Genomic DNA, 22,835 nt, shown 5'->3' on the forward strand with positions numbered 1-22,835 from the left:
TTTGAAGACAAGCGGTGTGTTCGGATGCTGATGTATTGTTATAAATGTGGTTTCTTTGTTTGCACTTACAATAATATAAAGGAATTCTTCTATTGTCTGATTTTGTATCTGGAAATGCTTGAGAAAATCTGGTTATGTATGCTAGGTCACTACAAATCTGTAACATCCTTGATGAACATAGATTCAGGTATATTTCACGTTTTGTTGAGTTATGACTTAATGAAATATACATATTAAGTCATTCTAGTTCATACTTTGGAATATATATTGTGTTTGTCTTTTTTTCCTTTGTTGATCTTCGTTTTCCTGTTCATGGACACAAGTCCCAAAGTGACACTATCTTTCACTAGAAAATTAATGACTTTTAAAAAACTGACGTTTTATGTTGAAACTAATATATCAACTAAATATTTAATTGATTCTTTGGGTTTAAGTGTCACGTAACTGTATTTATCTTTTTTAATCAACTGTATGTAATGATAATTAGGATATCTAGTACAAATGATATTTGGTGTATAAAGACAAAGGAATTGCTTAGTTTCTAATACAACAATGCGATATATGTATTTTTAAAACGCATAAAAACAGAGATAATTTAATTTAGCGTATATTGTAAATTGCCTTTGTCTAGAATATGAATTATGTAAATAAAGCCAAAAGACTATCATTTGTTGAAATGTTAAAATATGAGAGCCTCTTCAACCATTAATGTATTAGTTTACGCTATATCTTAAGTATATGGTAAATTTTACCGACCTCGGTATTGGCAAGTCTTCGTTTGTAACTGATACTCTCGTTGATAAATTAATTGTATAGGCTAGTATAAGGTGTAGGCTAGACCCATTGTACATCTCATCTCTTCGCTACATTAAATACGTGGTCCCCTATAATTTTACATTTACACAGGTTTAGCGATGAAACAGTGCGAGTAAAAGCAGTGTCGCTGAATTACTGATTATCAATGATTGACGGTGATGCTCCTCATCAAATTGTTATTTTGCTGTATAAAAGATTGTGCAAAAAATGCACTTGTATAGCACCTTCCTATGCAAATTTAGAGTTATTTACAGTAGAGTTAAAAGAATTAATCTCCATCATACATCCTTCTAGGATTCATTATAGATACTAAGGGCCTAAATTATTTAACCAACGAGTCGAGTGAGGAAAATCCACATTGGTCGTAATAAAACTAAAATATCAGACGAAGAAGATGCATTTACTGCCAAATTTAATCATTTTTGAATAGCGGTTTGTTTGATAATGATATTTATATTTTACTAGAGAAATATTGCAGACTAATATTGTGATCAGTTTCTATAACATTGTTATAGTGACCAGTAATATAGTGTACTGTAGTGACAGCTATTCTAGACCACAAACAGGAAATCCTTCTGACAAAAGTACGTTATAAATAACATGTGAATCTAATAAATTCATAAAAGCCTCTTTACTGATAAAGTTTTTCTACGGCAAAACATTTTAAATATCTTGCACCTTATCTGCCATGTTTCAAATAAACACCTCCCATAAATCCTCATAAAAAATATGTATGTATATACAAAAGGAAGAAAATAAAAATAATAAAAAAATAAACGACGCGGACATTTTTGCACGACAAATAAAATCATGAAGTAACTCTTCAAACTTGAACAGGACCAGTCAAAACAATTTATCTCGTCACTTTGCATACGAACATCTGCTAACCACATTCTCGTGTAACAGACACTCCGAAGAGACATCAAACATAAAGGAAGCATACCATAATAAGTAATAACTGTATCACAACTTACCAGAAGACTTCAAGACTACATGAAATGTATCTAGAACGTTCTCTATATATAATATTAGACTGGAAATTATCTTTTTATAAACTTGAAAAGCGATCGATTTATCGTTGTTAAAAAATGACAGCATCTTGTATCTTCAATTTCAACGTTTAAACAGAAAGCGATACAAGAAGAAGTTTTTAAAATGTGTCATTGTTCCTTCTATCAGTATTGTAATAAGCTATAGTCGAATGTTCCATAGCAAATGCAGAAGAGAAATGTATGGGAGTGACTGCATGTTCCATCGTTTGCCGTTCAAATGCCTTGCAAGTTTGACAGATGCTAAAAAATGAATGATTTATGAAGTTTTGACAGCTGCCTGGTTCTGGCTTACTGACGCTGTTATAACCGTCTACGTTTGTGACTTTGTAACCTGCTTTTTATCTTACATTGACTTGTGGTCTGACTCTTGGGTGTTAACTATCCCTGCACGTTAGGATATTACACTCACACAAAAGAAAGTTACACAGCTGACTGCGATCTAGATAAATTAAAATAAGAAATATACATTTTATACATTATGCATGTATTAAACATAAAAGTATAATTTCCTATCATCTGTTTCCGTTTTAGGTTTCATTCCATGGCGAGACCGTTATCATTTTATATGTGTTTTTTTGTTCGCCTAAAGTTTTATCGCGTATACAAGAATTAAAAGGCACAGTATGCATTGTTTAAACTTGAAGTCGGTCGATTTTAAGATATCCTAAATATGAATTTGTACAGTGGTAACGTGCAGTTAGGAAATAACAGATTATCAGAAATGATGTTCTTTGTTTCCTTAATGTTACCAACGTAAGTTTATCACATAAAGTAGTTTCGGTGACGATGATGAAGACGATATGTGAGAGGAGATAATGCTCAATGCATGTCTACATGGACATCGTCTAAAAAGTAGACATGTTCATTGTGCATATAGGGCCATTCTTTTTCTTCCCAGACATGAATATGATTTTAAATATTTTGCTTGATATACCTCAGATAAAAATACAACCAGCGTATTCATTTATGTTCAGGAGTCTCGAGTTTTGCTCTAGATACTTGTTAGAACAGCTGCTGAAATAATATATACCCCCGTAAAAACCCGAATAAATTATAATTCTCTTTACGAGGGAATTTCAACTATGAAGTTAGTTGTAAAGTATGGGTTTTAAATGTTAAATTCTCTTTCGACAATACCCGCCCACGGAAACGAGGAGTGCAGTATTTGTAGTAGGGATTCTACAGTCGGAGCACGTTTCACGGTGTATTTACACCTCCTGATGAAATGTGCTGCCACTGTGAATCTCCTGTTTACTCCAAGTTTACATTTTAATGTACTTAGTAAGCAAAATTTCTGAAGTGACACTTGTGTTCTTATTTTTTCTTGGTTATGTAAAGGTTATTTTTAGAGCAGAGGATTCGATTCCGTGGCTTTTACAAAGGACGTGCAGGAGAAATAATTAAAACAGCTATACAATATTTCATATACCGTAGTTTTAGGCTTATCATGTCTACATGAGCCAATTCTTAAACTCACAATAAATCTTATGAATACGATATGTAATTTATGTAGAAGTCCTAGGAAAAACAAGAATTACTATGCGATGTTACACTTTTGTTGAAATCATTAAGGAAAATATTGTATTAAATATTAACGGAAAAGGAAATATATATATAAATCTAAATTACAGTTCAATAGAAACTTCAGTTAAAACTTACGTCTTCCTTGTCCAAATCGACTTCTGGCGGTGGCTGCGATTGCACTGACAAATCCTAACTGGCGACATGCGACATTAGCGTCCCTAAGATCCCAGCTGTAGTCACAAATAGCTCCCCATCGATATCTATGGTAGATGAGAACTGTCCCCTCGGACGCCTTCCGACCCCCCAGGAGTCGTATGTCTCCATCCCTGAAGACTCCTCGAGACACACCGAACAACATCCCGTACATACATACTGCTAATAACACTGAATACCCCATGATGGTCTTGGTAATATTTATCACAAGAAATTAATATTCAATATCACCAAAAACAATCAGCTGGTATAGATATTTGTGACGAGCTGTTGCTCTCCCGGGAGCTCCTGTCTGATTGTCGTCTGCTCACACACTATCAGAATCGTCTCGTCACAGACATTTTTGTAAATTCAGGCGCGTGCACCATCTACTCCTTAAGACTATGAAAGCGCGCGTTAGTTGACCCATGTCAATGGCAAAGTTCAATGAAATTTAAAACTCATGAACCCCGGTTAGCAAATACAATGTCAGACAAGATAGGCGGTAGGACTGGCTGTGATGATATGACGTCCACTGAGAGATACGCCTGTTGATTCGCTGGTCCAACACAAAACCAGCTATGCCCACAGTCTCAATGGTATTTATATCTTTGCAAAAGTTAAATCTACAAAGGTATTAGTTGACGATAGGTTTGTCAGGCCTGCATAGCTTTTGAAGGTATCTGTGTTACCATTACCGACACACCAATGTACGGCCTTAATGCGATGTCCTCTTGTTGTGTCCCATTGGCATTCTCTGTATGTTCGTCTGTACCACTTAGAGATCTAGTCACTTGTTTCTGTGCATAAAAATGACAAAATAGTAAGCATACCTATTACGTCATCAGGCAGGCGAGATATGGCGATGTATGTGGTGAATGCATTACACATATAGTCGAGAGCAATGAGGCAAGAGTTTCATCAGAAATAATGTGTACATGTGCAGAATATATGCATCTTGTTTATTTACTACATTACTGGCAGAGAATCTGTTACTTTTCAAACCTTTGTCCTGAAACCTTCCTCAAAACAGGTGCTGGGGCATCAGATTCGGGCAGGCTGCACTTGTGTTTGCTGTAGGCGTCTTACTAAAGTGTATGGTTATCTTTCTGTTAAGAAACATATCATTTCTTATTCTTCTTGTCTAGTATTATTATTCTAGCTGGATGAAAACTAAAACAAATATTACGTACATCAACATTTTGAAATCTTACACTATTTCATCATACCTTACCCAACATGTTTACTCACGTGTGTCCTCGTCCTCTCCACTCACTATTCTCATAACCTTATAAGCTGTTTCAACACTATGTATGTGTGTAACATATACGTTCCGCTCTGTTGATATGAACTTTTGAAATTTGTATACAGAAATTTACATTGAAAAACAAACCTAGTATGTATGAACCATGAAAATGAATCATTTGTAGACAAACAAGTTTAAAATTTTGATTAAATTGAAATCAACCACTTGCATCGATCTTTTTCTACAACGATATCAACAAGAACAGCTTTACACCAAGTTGTACGATAATTATAATGATTTTATTTTCCCATTACTCGATAGCAAACAACGTGCATTCCCAAACCAATCGTGTTCAAGGACTGTCCAGTATAACGATTTTCGTGTATGATGCCGGCAACTGATAATCAAACTCATATCATTTAGTTTCGGGATTTTCAGGTTTATGAAGTTAATTTTACAATTGTCATAAACATCTCGTTGGAAATTATTTCATTTCCTTGTGCGAAATGAAATTGGTATAATTTGACACACGATAGTGCTTCTAGTGGTTCCGTTTTCTTTAACCTTGTACTAATGTGGAAACGTGGCACTTCATACTTGGATTGACCAAGATTAACAATACGAGTGACGTTAGAGAAGCAAAATACGCTTTTTCTTCCAGACCACGTTGTCTTATTTTCTGTGATCTTTTCAGTAGTCTCCGCATAAGTCTTTTTCTTTCTTTATACTTTATATAGTTTGAATTCAGATTCTGTGGCATGTCGGTATATCACTTATTTTGGAATTGTGAATTTCTTCTGTCACTTCAGCTACTTAAGCCCTTAGTATCACCGATGAGTCCTAGAAAGCAGAAATAGCTGAACTATGTGGTTTTCTTTACTGACCTATACTGTATCTATTTCTATTGATGAAAGATGCTGATAACTTGAATGACTGTTGTTCAACCTTAAAATAACAATGAACATGTTCCTAAATACCATTAAATCCGACGACGAGTCAGAAAAAACCCACAAAGTATAAAACACACGATGGATCCTACTGTTGTACAAAATAAAGAGCTCATGGAAAACAAATATGGTCGGGCAGATGACCACATATCTTTTCACTGCCGTTCGTGGAGTCGAACAACAGTCGCTTAAGTGAAAATGAAAAAAACTTGTTTGTGAGTTATCTCTGTGCTATCTGATCACCAGGCATATTAAGCAATCATTATATTCCTGCACATTTGGTAAACTAAGTAATTGCTGAATGCTTGAAATATTTAATATATCAAATCAACATTATGTTATGGGGACGGCATCATGTAATTGTGTTTTGCCGTATGTTGGACAATAGCAGGTGAATATACGAAATTACAGAACTACAGATTATTGAACAACGGTGATACTTTCTTTTCTCTGCAGAACATGTTAGTATGTGAGAGATCTGTGCTATACACCTAGACTGTGCACAGCGATATAAAGTATGAGGCCATTGTACACTCCTTGCACTGTACTAATTAGTACGTGTCAACCGACATAATCTATAGTGCACAAGTATAACACGACAACGAGATAGGCGTGGCTGATGATAGAGTATGTCTTCATAAGAATCCACTTTATACATTTATAATGGACACGTGTTGTGTTATACTCTGTAGATAATGTGTGCCTTAGACACTTGAAGAAATGCAACTGCACCATTTGAACTGGGAACTTATGTAGACTTCCTTCTAGTCATTTCGACAGAAGGATATATTGTGTCCTTGCCTGCTGTAGGGGCGATGCATACTGTCTTGTATACAGACGGTGTCTGCTGTTGAAGGTGCTTTTTGTCTGTTGTTGACGTTGTTTATTTGGCATTGCAATTCTGTCTATAGGACAAGCAATTCTATTTGTAGAGTAAGCGATTCTATAGTCTATAGGGCCAACAATCCGTCTGTAGGACGAACAAGTCTAGTAGTCGCCCACAGATTTGTCTGATGCTAACAACTCGTATCTATTTAAGTACGGGAAGGTCAACCACCCCAACATTCCGTCTCAGCTCAAATACAGTACCAGATATTTCAGAAGAGTTGTTTAAGTAGCGATTATACATCAAGTATCTAGAGGATATCGAGAGCTATTAAAACTCCACACATAAATGTCCGATGTGGGGCCATATCTCACACAAACAAGGTATAGTTAACGTAGGCATTTGGGAGCAAACCCAGCAGTCTAGACACAGAAGTGTCGTGTGGGCGTGGGCGTCATACCGTGTTTGATGCCCAAATTATAGAATGAACCAAAACAACATCCTTGATTATTTTTTGTTGAGTTGAAGAATTGAACAATGTTTCAAATACTGTTTTCTTCAGTGATTAAAGTTAAACAATTCCAATTCTTACGATGCTCTTGTGTTATGCCAAAAGATTACCGTCTGAAAACTGAAGATGTTATGTTCTTGTGTTTGTCCTTTTTACCGTTTAAACTTTTAAACGTAATTTGACCTTTTAATAGTACTGTATTAGTGTTACATATTGTTTGTTATCATGCTATTGTGTATTATGTTAAATTTTGCTTTTTTGTCTCAGTCTATGAATCCGTTAGATATTGTTTTCATTTTACTTGGTATAGTACTAAAATTTGGCATGCACTAAGTAAGCAATACCACAATATCTATCGAGTCGGAGACACACTAATGTCTCTGTTCTTGACAGTGAGCTGACATTATTCGTGTGAAAGTATTCTTACACAACCACTCAAGTTCGAGACATGCATGAGAAAGAAATTTGTTCTGTTTAACGATGAATCATTCCATAAAAATATTCATATGAGAAATCTAAGAAATCAAACTACATGGGAGCTGAAACTAGACCCTTGGCAACTGTACCAGGAAACGGGTGTTAACCTGGACGTGGGAGCATGTCATAAATTGAACGAAGGTTCAAATACAAATTGATAGGAATCTCTCTTACCTGGGAGTGAAGGGTACAAAGTGTGGGGTCTCGCTGTCGGCTTGTTTGATGTACGTATAGAATACCAATGACATGGTCCGAAACGTTTAGGATTTTTATCAATTTGTAACTGAATAAACATGACGTTAATGTAATAGATACAGCATATGCATCTAAGATTATTTGTGTACATTATACGTCCTAATCAAGTTATCTCAATGTGTAAATATACAAATATCTCCGTTTTCTGATTAATAGATAGACGAATTCTTAACGTAGCTTGGAAATAATTGTATTATAAATCACTGCAACAAAATAAAAATACCTTCTAATTTTATACATGTGACTAACAAGTTGATAGCACTACAGTGTATACTCTATGACAGACATGAATTATTCAACGATAGCCGCAGCACTCACGATGTGCCCTAAACGGTTCTATTTCAGGAGTTAATAATGTAAATCTTATTTGATTTTTTCTATCGAAGATTTTTACAATAGACACAGAAGTGAATAGCACCATTTAATGATTAAGAGTGAGACACAGTAGAGCCAAACAATGAATACTGCTGTTTAGTCCTTCCATGACTCTTCAGTGATGCTAAGTCTAGCATACGACAGCGGAAAATTCAAAATGATCGAAAGAAAACTCAAATCTAGATGGGGAGGTGGAACAGCCCGATTATCAAACAAATTTTGTAATTTTCATATATCGGATATATTTAGAGCAACGTCAAAGTACATGTGTTTATCCTGAACCGTGCCACAATACGAATGAATTAAAACGTTTTCAGCATTTGATAATAGCCATGAATAAAGTAGTAACACAGAATCAGCCCCTGATAATACAATGTGTGTCTGATTTATAGGCATGAATGTGTGGTATTTCCGTTTTATCGTCCTTTTTCACCAATGAGGATAAACACGATAAGCACTGTGATCAAGGTACAGTGAATATTGACCTGCGCTGATATATGTTACCTGTTTTTGACATTTTATAAAAGCAACGGGATATGATACTTATTGCACTTTGTATCATTGTAAAATAAAATACGAGTCGACATCTAACCAAAGAACAATGGGGTAGATACGATCTAATATGACGTCACAGCAACAAAGCATTGGAGTGACCGTTGAGACCATACAGAATGTGTTCGCGAACTTGGAGTTACGACACGGCGACAGCTGATCCCACTAGGCAACAATAGTAAAGGATAAGATAAATCTATTATGTCGGTGTATATATCACAGAGTTCTCATCTCCAGACAATTCATATATTAACCCGTTGATGTCATCCCGGTATTACCATGATATACATAATAAGTCTTCTGTTTTCAAATGTTGTAAATATTTTTAATTCTCGATGGTTCAAATTATCGCGAGATTTCCAATCTCTTTAAGCATTTTCCTTCATGAACGTGCTGAAACGTACCACCGATTGCTCGCCTTATAAAGTAAGCTAACGTTGTGGGATTGGGGTCGGGGGGTTGAGGGGTTCAGATTGGGAGACATACCAAATTTGTAGGTCATTTTGTAAATTTTGAAATATAACACGCTACACCATTGCTAGTGAAGTGCCGAATGTTAGTGTCAGTTATTACTATCATATATGTATTATCTTGTTATCTAGAATCAATTTCGGATATGAAAGGACTATGTTTGCGAGACAACACATCATTATCAGCTACCCCTGCGTGTGACACGCACATTGAATAGCCGTGATCTTAAGAGACGCCTAAATGTAGGTCCAATTTCCCACAATTTTAGTTTAAACAAAGTTAGAAAGCAGACTTAAGAGTGCGTCTTGTAAATGACATAACAGTAGCTGTAAAACTATTTCGAGTATTGAAGAAAATCCCACGGCTTTACAGTACAGGAAAGAAGGTTCCTCACACACAGGACATAGGATGCTATATTTCCTATACTTATTTAAATCGTACAAGGTCATGACGTGGGTCGATTTCAGCGAATTGTATAACGACAGGAGATGTGTTTTATGGCTGTAGATTTCGACAGCTGTTTAGAGTTAATAAGAAAGGCACAAGAAGGATACAGAGAAATATGTCCAGTTTGTTGAATACTTTCTTTTAATGGCTTCCAGTGTTAGCATGATTTGTGTTTAGGGTTCTCTGTGAGCGACGTAAAAAGAAATGCACCTAATATATTTAACTTTTTTGTGTGCCAATGTCCTACGTATTCGACACCTCGACACTTAAAGTATACTTATAGCGACAACTCGATCACGAGAGAAAAAGAAAAAACTCTAAAGTTAAAATATCTTCTTACTGAACGCAGGTGGTCATTAGATATGTTCGGGTAAGCAATATTTCCTACCGGTGTTTGTTAAAAACAACCATGTTTACGAAGTAGAAATCAGAAAAAAGTAAATGAAAACTGATATTCAAATTCATAAATTACCATTTGAGCGTAGCCAGAACAATTTTACAAAAGTATAATTCCAAACGTTAATATTCGAAGACAAGTGTACGTCACAATACAACAGTAGGAAGTGTGAGGACGTTCACAGCTCAAACTCAACAACAGAAGACAGACTCGGTCATTAAGTTAAAGGGCACCATCAGCAAACATATATATCTATTTACATGTGTCACCATTTCAGTTTCGTTTTATAAGCACTTAAAAATCTTGCTTTTGTTGACCAAATATACAAAAATGTAGAAAATGTGTAGGATTTAAACATACGACACAAAAGTTTGGTAGTAGTGATTAGTTTCATTTAACCTTTACATACATTTCATTTAAATCAGCGTACAAAAAGGATGCCATGTATTTCCCAGCGAAAGTAAAGGCATAACACCTACACTAGCGGTATGTGGTTGACTGGTCTAATGTTGGGTGTGTTCTTTCAAACAAGATTCCTAGCAGCAGCGAAACAATGAAACATGTGTTACTGCTGTTTAATTGTAACTATAAATAACTCTAATGGTTTATGATTTTCCGTTTGTGATCTGGTATACAGACACATGTTATCAGAGATATACATTTCGTCATCATGATTCTATGAACCGGACACTTCTTTCTTTCTATTGAAAATGAAAACGAGACTATCGTTTTTTGCATAAATGTATGAATTGACAAATAGAGAATAAAAATTGTATTATGTGTGAATCCATGATAAAGGGAAGGTGCCAAATGGGAAAGTGTGTCTCATTTAGACAATCACATAATTACAATTACTACTAACAGTGTACAATTACAAGGTGGATCAAATGACTTCCGTTTGCTGTAGATCTAATCATTGGTCTTGACGATAACACATGTATTCCCATCCCTTACGGATATCTTCTTAAAAGGTCAGGAATAGGTACAGATAACCCTGGAATACAAGTTGACAACTTCGTGAGAACGTTCATGCTCCGAGATTTTGGGAATACTTGGCGATCCCTGTTAACAGAAGTTCAGATCATTATTTTTAGCAATCAACCAAGAAAACAAATCGCTGACCTACTAAGGTAAAAGTAGTTAAGGGTTTTGTGTATTTGGGTTTTATTTTATTGGTGTATGAGTTAACACAATGAGTCCATCGCAGAACAATAGATAAGACACACAGAAGGTAAAGAAAAATATTGAATGTATCTCGACATTTCGTGCTTTCGTTGAAACATTCTGACGATGCTTGTATTCGTTGTTTTTTTCAAAAGCAAATATTCTTAATTTATTCTTAATTGCAAATGAACATATTTTCGAATAAAATTTCCTGTGGCAATTAAAACTGCTTCCTAGTTATGCGTCTCATTTTCAAGAAAAATAAGAATTTTGATTATCGACAAAATTACAGGTCAGTAAAATCACGTCATACGTGTTTTATAATTATTGTGTATCTAAATTAACTAATACTGACTTCACAATGACAGAATCAAAACATTATATACCCAATAAAAATTATAATTTGAAACAATGATATGATTTACCGTATTTATGTACGAAGTTGTCCATTTTGAATGCCCTGTTGCTACTTTTGTACTTCAGAGTATGGGATTGTCAATTTTCAAGTCACGAAAGGTATTATCATTTCCTTTTTACATCTAGTGTGACTGCCAAGACATAAAGGGATACTTGATCCGGTTTTGGTTTTATGTGCATAGCCAGAGCTGTTTTAACTTAATCTCTGCCCAGTTCTTCAGGCAGGCATCAAACATTTTAATCAACGATTATCATGTAATAAAAAAGATCCGTACTCTTCAGTCGTCCAGAACAGAATACTATAAACTCCCGTTTTGAACTCTGACCTTCCCTCTTTAGTAGTCAGAGTTTAATAATATGATGTCAGTGATATTGCTGACTTTTTAATTGTCTCTCCGTAATGTGATTTCCTGAGATCAACATTTTTTTCGGTAAGTGTGATTCTGTCTGTGTGTCCTTACCACCTGGTATATAGCGATTAGTGTCACATACCATTCTACTGACGGAGAATTAACGCCTATCGTGTTTCTTATAGGCGTTGACGGTCTGTTACTTCTTGCCAAGTGTTGAACATTACGATAAATATTTGGTTACCAAGCTCGACCTTTTATTTGTTAAGATCTTGCTAAATAGCATTGCATTGTTTTAATTTTAAAACGACCCTGCCGAACAAACGGATTGGTTTACCGCAAAACAAGATAAACAAGATATACCACTGCTCTAGAATTAATCAAACATGGATTTTAAAGAATTCCACAGACCTGGGATCAATCGTGTTCTTTTTTGTTGTTGTTATGAGCGATATTTTTCCACGACGGGAGGAACAGTGACACAATCAAACTATTTAGGAGTGTATTTCTAAAACGCTGCGCAAAAGATCAAATTTATTGAAGCTGAAACCTTTTCTTTTTTTAAGTTACAATATTTTTAATGAGCTTTTCACTCTCTCTTGGAAACAAATTTTCAACTCTCTTTGTCGACAAGCAAGAATAAATCTAAGACCTTGTGGAGTTGTATAATTTTCATTTGCACAAATATCATACGTTGTGTTTTAGGATGAGTTCCCACTCAGTTTCTTGTAATTTTCTGGACCGATAAAGTTATAAACTACACATTAATACCGTATTGATTAAATAACTAGGATAATAGATAGACAATTCAACATTTCTGGGTAGTAGTATGCCCAGGTCCAAGCTTAGGATATTCACATACACATATCGCATTTCATTTGATATCAAAGGACTATCAAGATTTCCATGTGAGATATCGAAATCTAAAAGACACGATTAAAGCATTTAATAATGACTTTGGGGATGTTTTAGGGTCGCAAGCACGCTTTCATTTAGAAATAGTTTTATTTCCTTTGTATGAAGTGTTAGATATGTTAGATGCTTGTTAGTATGATTGATGACTTCGTCGCTGATAACATTGCTTTCAACTGAGAAGTTTGAATTTATCAAAGTTTACATGGTGGGTGTCGTCGATTTATCCACTCTTTACCTTCAGCAACACTTGGTCTTATTCCCCGTTTTTAAGAGTCTTCATGAATATCGTTTTTTTCACAAATGGTATGCCGTTAATATTGAGTTTGAATTACATTGGTATTTTCGTGTTGTTTTTCACAAACTGTTTCACAAATGTTATAGCTTTAATCTTATTTTGAATATTCCTTGGAAATGAGATAGACCTCCTGTTCACTGACATGCTCTCAACATACATATTTCAGGAGATGAAAAACAGTACTTTCCGACAGACATTAATAAAAGTATTTATTTAGTATTTTTTCCAGTGATCTTTAGATATCAAAGCAAACATTCTTTCAGCCATTTTGCTTCCATTTCCTTGATTTAGTTGATTTAGTGTTGGAATGGAGGTACCGATGAATGTAAACTTTTACTGGTTCTTATTTATCTATTTATTTATTTTACTTTCTGTATTGGTGGTTTGGAAAAGTTCCCAAATAAAGACATTAAAAATTAGCTAAAAACAAAACTGCAACTGGAAATAGGGGGAAATGTAAACAACGAAAATTTTCAAAATGTCAACCGTTGAAAGTTAAGGTAGATATAGAAAAACATTAAGTTTGTCGGAAAAAATACATTTTTTTCTTCACACCAGATTATATCTACGTCAAGAAAAGAAACCTCACATTAAGTATGAAGTAGTGACAACATGCCAAAACGAAGAGTTCCGAGCATTATAACAAAGTTAACATATATTTTCTCTCTTCTGTATAATAGTTCATACACCACAAACCTTATGATGTCCGTGTACTTTACAGCTACAGTCTGCAGTGTCTACATCTGTCAAAGGAAAAGATGAAATAATCCTAGAGTCTATTATCAGTATTAGGCGCCTACTCATAATGATCCCGCCCAAATTTGGCAATGTACCAATTGCATATTAATCCGCTTTATGGTGAATTAAATACATGTTTCGTACACTTATTTTTAGTTAGCGATGAACCAATTGCACCAGGCTTTAATTCAGACACATATAGTCCATCCTATATATCAAGGAATTTTGTTTACAGATTAAAGCAATTAAGTACAAAATCTGTACGACATAACACGTATGGTTTACAGATTAAAGCAATTAAGTACAAAATCTGTACGACATAACACGTATGGTTTACAGATTAAAGCAATTAAGTACAAAATCTGTACGACATAACACGTATGGTTTACAGATTAAAGCAATTAAGTACAAAATCTGTACGACATAACACGTATGTTTACAGATTAAAGCAATTAAGTTTTAATAACGCGTCACAGATTAAAGCAATAAGTACAAAAATCATTTAAATCTGTATAACACGGTTTACAGATTAAAGCAATTAAGTACAAAATCTGTACGACATAACACGTATGGTTTACAGATTAAAGCAATTAAGTACAAAATCTGTACGACATAACACGTATGGTTTTAATATAGTCTAAGATATACTTAATCTATCAGTTATTAATTATGTTAAGTCTTTATCGGAATTAAAACAAAATGAAATGCTTGCACCTTGAAAAGATTTTAATACTAACATTTTAAAATGAGTACAATTTCTATATCTAGGACAGTGTTATTTCCCGGACACTGAAATAGACGGTTCAGAGGTCGAAGTTTTTCAAAGAACCTATATATTGGCGTTATCTGATCTTTGCCCGCAGGATTCTCTTTATAACTTAAAGATGAAAACATTTCGGATCCAAAATGATCCAAAAATTATCATGCACGATATGAGATTGACTCGCCAAAATCACTCACAACTTTCTTTCTCTTTCATGGAGGTAGGCCTATCAGACGTATTTACGAAGAGGGGCATGTTGTCTTAAGGACTATAGGTTGCTACAAGATGATACAAAATAGACTGTTGTTTGAAAGAAAATGGTAAAAAGCCATATCACAAAACAAAATCATGATCAGATTCACTGTATTTATATGTAACATTGCTTACATTGTATTTAGATCTGATATCCATTATCAACCATTTTAATGTACACTTATCAGTGCTGAACTGAAGTTTGTCTCTTGCTGCAGTATTGGATACATAATGATTTATTAATTTAAATGGATTGATGTTCAGCAGACGTATCTGTTGGTAAATACTGCATATTCACATTTATAATTTTCACGAAGTACTCTCCAGACAAGTTCATAATCATATGCTTATACAACCATTCATGTATATTTAAAGAGAAAACCACATAACTAGGGAAACAAGCGTTCCTTCAGTTTGGAATAGGGTCCGGTAGTCAACAGAGTAAAATAATCAAGTGTTCTTATAGAATAAATGTAATTGGAAGTAAGATTCGGGGTTGACCGAAAACAAATTCCAAAGTTGGTCGAAAACAAAGGTCCAATGTTGGTCGAAAACAAAAGGCCAAGGTTTGTCGAAACCAAAGGTCCAAGGTTGGTAGAAAACAAATGTCCAAGGTTGGTCGAAAACTAGGAAGGTATCTTCTTTATTACGTGATGATTGTTATACTAAAGCATGGTTAGCTTGTATTACGTATTTGGAAATATGGCATAGTGTGAAGTTAAACGTTCTGAAAACAAGGATAAGATATTCTACGCAAATTGGGTGGTGTCGCAATCTGGATCATATAATACGTTATAATTGGTTGGGTATACATCTTGAATCCTCCTCCTCCTTATCACTCTTAAATTAACAGCCTTCAAATCATCCTTATATATCTCAACGATATATCTTTTAAATATTCTTTCTCGATCCCTCACCGTCACACCTTTCAAACCTCCTCCTCGTTCCCTGTCGTTACAATATTCAAAACTCCTCCTCGATCCCTCTCGTTACATCATTCAAATCTCCCTCCTCGAATCTTCACCGTTACACAAATCAACTCCACCTTCTCGATCCTTGTCGTTACATCATTCAAATCCTCCACCGCAATACCTCACCGTGACATCCATCAACTCCACTTCCTCGTTCCCTGTCGTTACGTCATTTATATCTCCCTCCTCGTTCCCTGTCGTTACGTCATTTAAATATCTCTCCTCGATCCCTGTCCTTACATCATTCAAATGCCCCTCCTCGATCCCTGTTGTTACGTCATTCAAATCTCCCTCCTCGATCCCTGTCGTTACGTCATTCAAATCTCATTCCTCGATCCCTGTCTTTACATCATTCAAATCTCCCTCCTCGATTCCTCACCGTCACATCCTTCTAATACTCAAAGCTTTTACCGTTACACCCTACAAAACCATCTTCCCATTTACACTGATCAAACCTTCTTTTGACCTTTTCATCCTTGTGATGATTAATACTACTCTATGGTCAGTGTATCTTTAATATACTGAATATAGGGTTAACAAATAAGTACCCAGCGCTCGACATTACAAAGAAAAACATGTTTTAACAATTTTGTGAAACATATAAGGGATCAAACGTAGCATGACTCGCTTTCGTAACAGTTATTTCTATTCTGATTTATAGCTAAGGTTACTGAAAATAGAATTCCTATTTCTAGTTCTGTTATCGTTAAATCTCTTTGAAATATACACGGATTTGTAGCAACAAAGACAAATTAATAGAGGCTTGAAGGTGTATCAAATTATTCATTTAGTACAAATACACTGAAAGCGATATTAAATATATCATATGACCTAACTGTTCTGGAGTATTAGTTTAATGTACATTTCGTTATGTTAAACTTGGGCCACTTTCATTTTTATATAAAAATCTGGTTTACATAAACAAACTAGAATTGACTTTGCCAATATTGAGTTGATACTCGCTCTATTGAACGTGAGGCAAGTAAAAAACAGGCTTCGAAATTCACGTGACTTGTTACGGAATACATTGGAAGGTAATATTGATACGGGGCATGACAAATCCAACAAAGGTAAAACGCATGCCCTATGTTACAGGAAACTACTAGGTCACAGATTCTCATCTGCAAGGGCGTTTCAGGATAAGCTTTAAAAGATAACATTTTGACTTTGCCATTCGACCTATTATTCCATCCTCTTTGAATTTCTTTTATCTTTTCCATTCTAACGTATAGAATGTCAAATGTAGACAGTATACTTAAATCAAAAGGGGTAATATCTGGTGTCGTTTTAATCTGAAATCATCGTTAATTGCTTTCGTCTTTGTGACCTCATAGGTCAAGTGTTAAGTGAATATAATTGCAATTACCAGAAAACCTACCTCGTAAAGACAGCCACAACTTCAAAGGGCATTACTAAGTAAATTTTCCTAATGCAGCCAAATCGATCCCACCCAATATCAACCGCTGTTCAAGAGACTCCTTGGCACAAATGTGCCCTTATCAACACCTCGATCCAAACGATAAGTTGTCATAGGCCTTAACGTATTCAAGTTAACTGTAGTGATTACTCGATTACTCTGAAATCGATAGGTTGTTTCAAATTTATCATTGTCTTTTGATTTGTATTTTTTCTTTGGCCTAAAGAATGAAGAAGAACTGGAATATGTGCTTAAATGTAATAATTAAGACATTAATTCGTCAATAAATTCAGCTGATAATTTATTTACCTGAACGCCTTAATTTAAAAGGCGATAATACGATACAAAATAACGACCCAGATTGTATAATTAATTACAACTATCGATCATTCCCAATACTTCAATAATATCAATGTATAGTTTAACTTTGACCTACTTTGTACCTTTACGTAAAGAACACCCATTTAACCGGTATAGTATCTTAAGTAGCATTCCGATCCCAGAGACTTCTCTGTATGTTTGAATTACTGCTAATGTGCCAAGGGTATACTGTTTCTGATGGTACGTGACCTTTTATGTATACGAATTGTTAGTAGGCTTATACGGAGGCTAATAGATGTCCGCTTGCTATATGACGAGTTAAAACCGTTTTTAAATAGTATATAGGTCTTTAGCATGCTATGTTTTTCCCTTAAAGGACGAACATTATTGAAAGATACTAATTATTTAGGATGACGTACCGCTGTCGGTGTTCTTAATCATGGTACTCTGCAATTAGGTAAACGATTGCATTTAGCGTGGAAGCTTTTTTAATATAAAATAGTTCTTTGTTCAGCATGAATTGCTAACAGATGCAGTGTAATAAACTTTATTAAAAGAGCTAATTATTAAAAGGTTTCAGAATTTCAGCATTTAGATAACGAATAACTTCAGCTTCAAACATAGTGGTACAAATTTGGATGAAGAAAATATTGACTAGGACTTAATGCATTTCAATCTTGTCTTAGTAATGTTCTCGAAAGAATCATCTCGTCAAAATCAAAATATTTAATTGCAGTGTTTGTCGAGAAATGACAGATAAACGCACAGCACAAGATTTGAGACTCCCAGGCTGGTGAAGAGTATGATCTCCTTGTGCGATATTACCCTGCAGGGTGTTGGAACCTGCTACATAACTGCTAACCCCATTGCACGATTCGTAAGAGGCAACTTTTTAGGACTTGAATTTCTTTCTAAACAACTATCTTACTACCCATTGCCTCATTTCTGACCTTTAGTTAATTTTCCCCTTGTAATGAAAGGTTAAGGTTCTGTTTCCTCGGTGAGACATACCTGAATCTTTAAACATGATTGTTCCCATTTAACACCAAGATTGTGGTAATGTAATGTTTGTCCTTCAGCACCTTACTACTGGCTATCTTGATACTTATTTGTAGGATTTTAAAACAATATCGGACGTGTTCGGTACTACTTAGTTACCAGGTAGTTTCATTTTAATCTCTATAGAGAATGTGACATTACTTAATAGGTTTGAGTTACATGGCCTACCCTACAATCGTTTTTCCTCTTCTTTGTAGGGTCTCCATGTTACAATTGTGTTTTAATATTAATTTGAGTTTGAATGAAAATGTTCTTGACATGTGTTTTTCCTTTTACTGATTGTTTTATGGCGAATTTGAGTGTTTTCTTGGTTATACATATTTTATTTTCATGAAAAGGATAAGACGAAATAAGATGTGAATATCGATGTATGTTCCAGTTCTTTTTTACTTTTATTTACCATAGTATTACGTATAATTGCTTAATTCAATTGAATTTGATTTATCTTAAAATTTAAAATTTAAATACAGACTTGAAATACGTAACGGAAATTAAAGTTCCTCCTAAGCTTTATCATTTAGAGCTTGTATTGCTCACAAGTCCAGAAGGACGATACAGCTTAATTTATGTTTTGGCTAATTCCAAATTTGTATCAAGTCTTCAAAGTACTGATATTTGCCTGATAATCCATTTCGTGTTATCCAAAGTGACCGTGAATGTAGCGAAATTGAATTGAATATTTAACAAATATAGCAGAGAGAGATTACAAGTACATATGAACTACACGCTATCTGTTATCGATGAAATTGGTTGAGGTTAGTGCTGTTACCGTGGTGTGAAATAATCATTAAGTGATGCGGGACATGTATGAGGTCGAGCATCAAGACAAACACTTGGGTTTGGAACTTATGCTGAAGTTTTGGATGCCAAATCGACAATGGTGTCCGCCCTGATGGGAGAGCAGCCAATTTAATCTTAAACTGAACTTTAATTAATTTACAATAAAACTTTCCTATCTGTTATAAGTTTTCTTTGAGGAGGATATTAAATGTTTTAAAATGCATTTACAACTCGATTCATACCATTATAGGACTAATAACCAAAAAATTGGTGGAATTATCACGGACGAGAAACACAAAAACACAATATGATGAAAGTTTTATTCAATTTTGGCCATACCGTACATTTAGTTTCAATATTATATTGTAAGACACCTTTTCACTTGTTTCTCACAAAGTTCATTGTAGTACCATTGAACAAGTTCCACACAGCATTCTAGAATATATTCACAAATATTCCGAGGTGATAAAAGAACATTTCACGCATCAACAGTTCTCCTGGTCTGTTAGATGATAAGATGAATTGCTGGTAATCGACGATGCGATAGTCCAGAATGATACTCCGTATTATCTACCATGCGATTGGCTTTGCGTAACTATTTTATCCAGGTAGGTGCTATAGGTTATCTAAGGTGATACTGGAAAACGTTCTGCATTCCACTAAGAGACAAAGATACTCTCTCCTCGCTTTCTATAGCAGAGAACACCTATAAATGCTATTAGGCTAATCAGTTGTTAGTTAAAATATACCAGAACATTGCATTCAACAGTTAAAACATTTCAATTGAACGTGAAATCCAATCAATAGTTCTGTCTGGTCAGGATCGTGAAAGCAGCAAACGCAAGCAGCCGATAAACCGCACCACGTAGATATCAAAGGGCTGTGGTTACACGGATATGTTGTAGTATTTCCTGTAATCTGCCTCCTGGAACCGGTGTTCCGCTTTAACTGTCAATTAACATACAAGGCTGCACGTTCACATCTACTTATAGATGAAATATCAAGAGCTGGTTAAAAAGAGATTCCGAATGGCATCATTCATGACAATATTATCACTGGAATTTCCTCAGTGCAGCACTTCAAACAGTATCTTTGTAATATTTCTAATCATAAAAATACCTGACAAGAAAACAACAAAATATACACATGAAGAAAATGACGAACAATCTTAAATTGTGAAACGTCTTCCTGTGTTACAAGTGTTGCAATGCCATTAACATGGAATAGATAATGTTTTACATAATGTACGATTCTGCTCAAATATCATCGGACAAGTACAAGACAAAAGGTTCCTGAAGGGAAGGTGTTTTTTCCTTCTTGAAAACTGGTGTTTGTTCGTTTGAAGTCGTCGTGTTATCAATGACGCAGTGACGACTAAATCATGTGAAACACAAAAGTATATCATTTGAAAAAACGTGGCTGTGTTTGCTATGAACGCAACGTATAAGAAAATTGCTGCTGAAGTCATTACAAAGGTATATGAAAGACCCAAGTATTAAGGTGGGAAAGGAAAGAAGCAGTAAAATCTTCATCTGTTTAACTGGAAAAGCCTCAGAATAACCATAGCACCCTTCCCCTTGTTCTCCACCCCCATCGGTTGTCAAGCTTATCGTTATACCATCTGACAGAGTGAAGTGAAGTGAAATTACAGTGGGAGACACCCCACTTCACTTTCCTCCTGTGATCAGTTGAAAAAAAGAACAGAAAAATCACATTTTGTTTTGCTATGAAAAAAATGATTTCAAGCCTCCCTGTGTTCGAAAAAAAAACCCAACCTAATTAGTCTTCATGTGTTATGTACCTGTTTCCTAGTGATGAAACACACACACACACACACACACACACACACACACACACATATATATATATATATATTTATGACGGTTTGGAATGTCACATCATTTCGTTTTTGTAACATATTGTTCGATTGTACACTTCTCTGGTAATAAGGATGTACTAATCCTGAGGGCAGCTGGCACTCGAGCCAGATTTCTATTTCAGCATAATTAATGTTGTTTCAGGTAAATCGTAGATTTTGTTGACGTCACTTTCTACATACACATTCTGTAATATACAACGTTATGTATAGTGTACAAGTAAATTGCCGGTTTAAATCCCGAAAACATGAGATTTTCCCGCTAATTTGAAAGTACGTCATTCAGGGAAGCTATATGCCATTACTATACACCATTAACTGTGTTTACGTCACTGCTGTAGGTAGCCAGGAAGCTATTTGCTTACAAATTATATATATATATAAATATAATTTTATCAAATCACTGTCCCCTATAGTATCAATTAAATCTAACGAAACAGACACTTAAAATAAATCTAACGATCAAGAATCACACATCAGTATTTATGGTGAATACCCTTGCTGAGAGAGATTTCCTCACCATCGCTATTCACATGTATATTTAAATGTTGAACTGTGATCCGATTGAAAGGTTAATCTAAAATGAGTTATATCCACCTTCTATGTCCTTCCTCCCACCATGACCTTGCTGATGAAGATAGTATGTTCATGGTTGTATGAAGACCAATTCCATCCTTATCTCTGTGACCACGATAAGACAATGTTTGGTGGAGTTTTCTCTCGACGTTCGCCCTATCGGCGGTACTGATTACTAGATTTTGGCGATAGTGCACGCTCATAAAGGAACCACACACGAGTTTTTTTCGTTCTTGATTTAACAAATCACACAAATAGTCAATGATAGGTATCTTTCAATGTTTTTCACTCTGATTATTTGGACGATACCGCGCCACTGTCGACTATTATCACCACACACCTATGTGTTATCCTCCGTCCAATTAAGTCAAATTAGCACGCTATGTTAGGTCAATGTACCCATAACCTTGTTGGTTACTGTTAATCCCCAGCGTATTTAGTGAAGGAAATTTCAACTTATTTTGTGATGCACCTCTATGTTTATCATGCTGTCCAATGGAATCAGAGATAGTTAGTATTGACTGGGAATGTACGCGCAGTCGTTTCTAAAAAAAGGTTTGTTACGATATAGATCATGAAAAAAGCAAAATGTAAACTACATGTAAAACATCATCACATATACACACCAAAAATATATAACAAATAGAAAAGGAAAAGAATACAGCACAAACACATGAAATTATATATTTCCGAAAAACTCTGATGGAGAGAGAATAAATTTTGACTACCTCATCTCCAAGGGAGATTAAACCAGAAGAAGCACAAGCTTAACAGACTGAAATATAAAGAAAAGAAAACATCATCAACGCCAAACAAGAGGCCCAGAAGTGCTGATGTCAAAAAAAAAAAAAAA

The 22,835-nt window shown here is 35.0% G+C and overlaps 1 protein-coding gene across 1 annotated transcript in view; it reads right to left on the reverse strand.

The window, feature by feature from the left end:
- Window positions 1-4,348, reverse strand: part of LOC132556514 (soluble scavenger receptor cysteine-rich domain-containing protein SSC5D-like) — a 28,351-nt gene extending 24,003 nt beyond the window's left edge. The window contains exon 1 of the mRNA XM_060220928.1: window positions 3,528-4,348. Coding sequence (XP_060076911.1) covers window positions 3,528-3,789 — 262 coding nt within the window. The 5' untranslated portion in view covers window positions 3,790-4,348. The remainder of the gene's footprint in view (window positions 1-3,527) is intronic.
- Between the last annotated feature and the right edge of the window lie 18,487 nt (window positions 4,349-22,835).

The sequence above is a fragment of the Ylistrum balloti genome, unplaced genomic scaffold, assembly GCF_031769215.1.
Source record: "Ylistrum balloti isolate Yb309-2 unplaced genomic scaffold, AGI_CSIRO_Ybal_v1 Utg370574, whole genome shotgun sequence".
In the NCBI taxonomy this organism is placed as follows: Eukaryota; Metazoa; Mollusca; class Bivalvia; order Pectinida; family Pectinidae; genus Ylistrum; species Ylistrum balloti.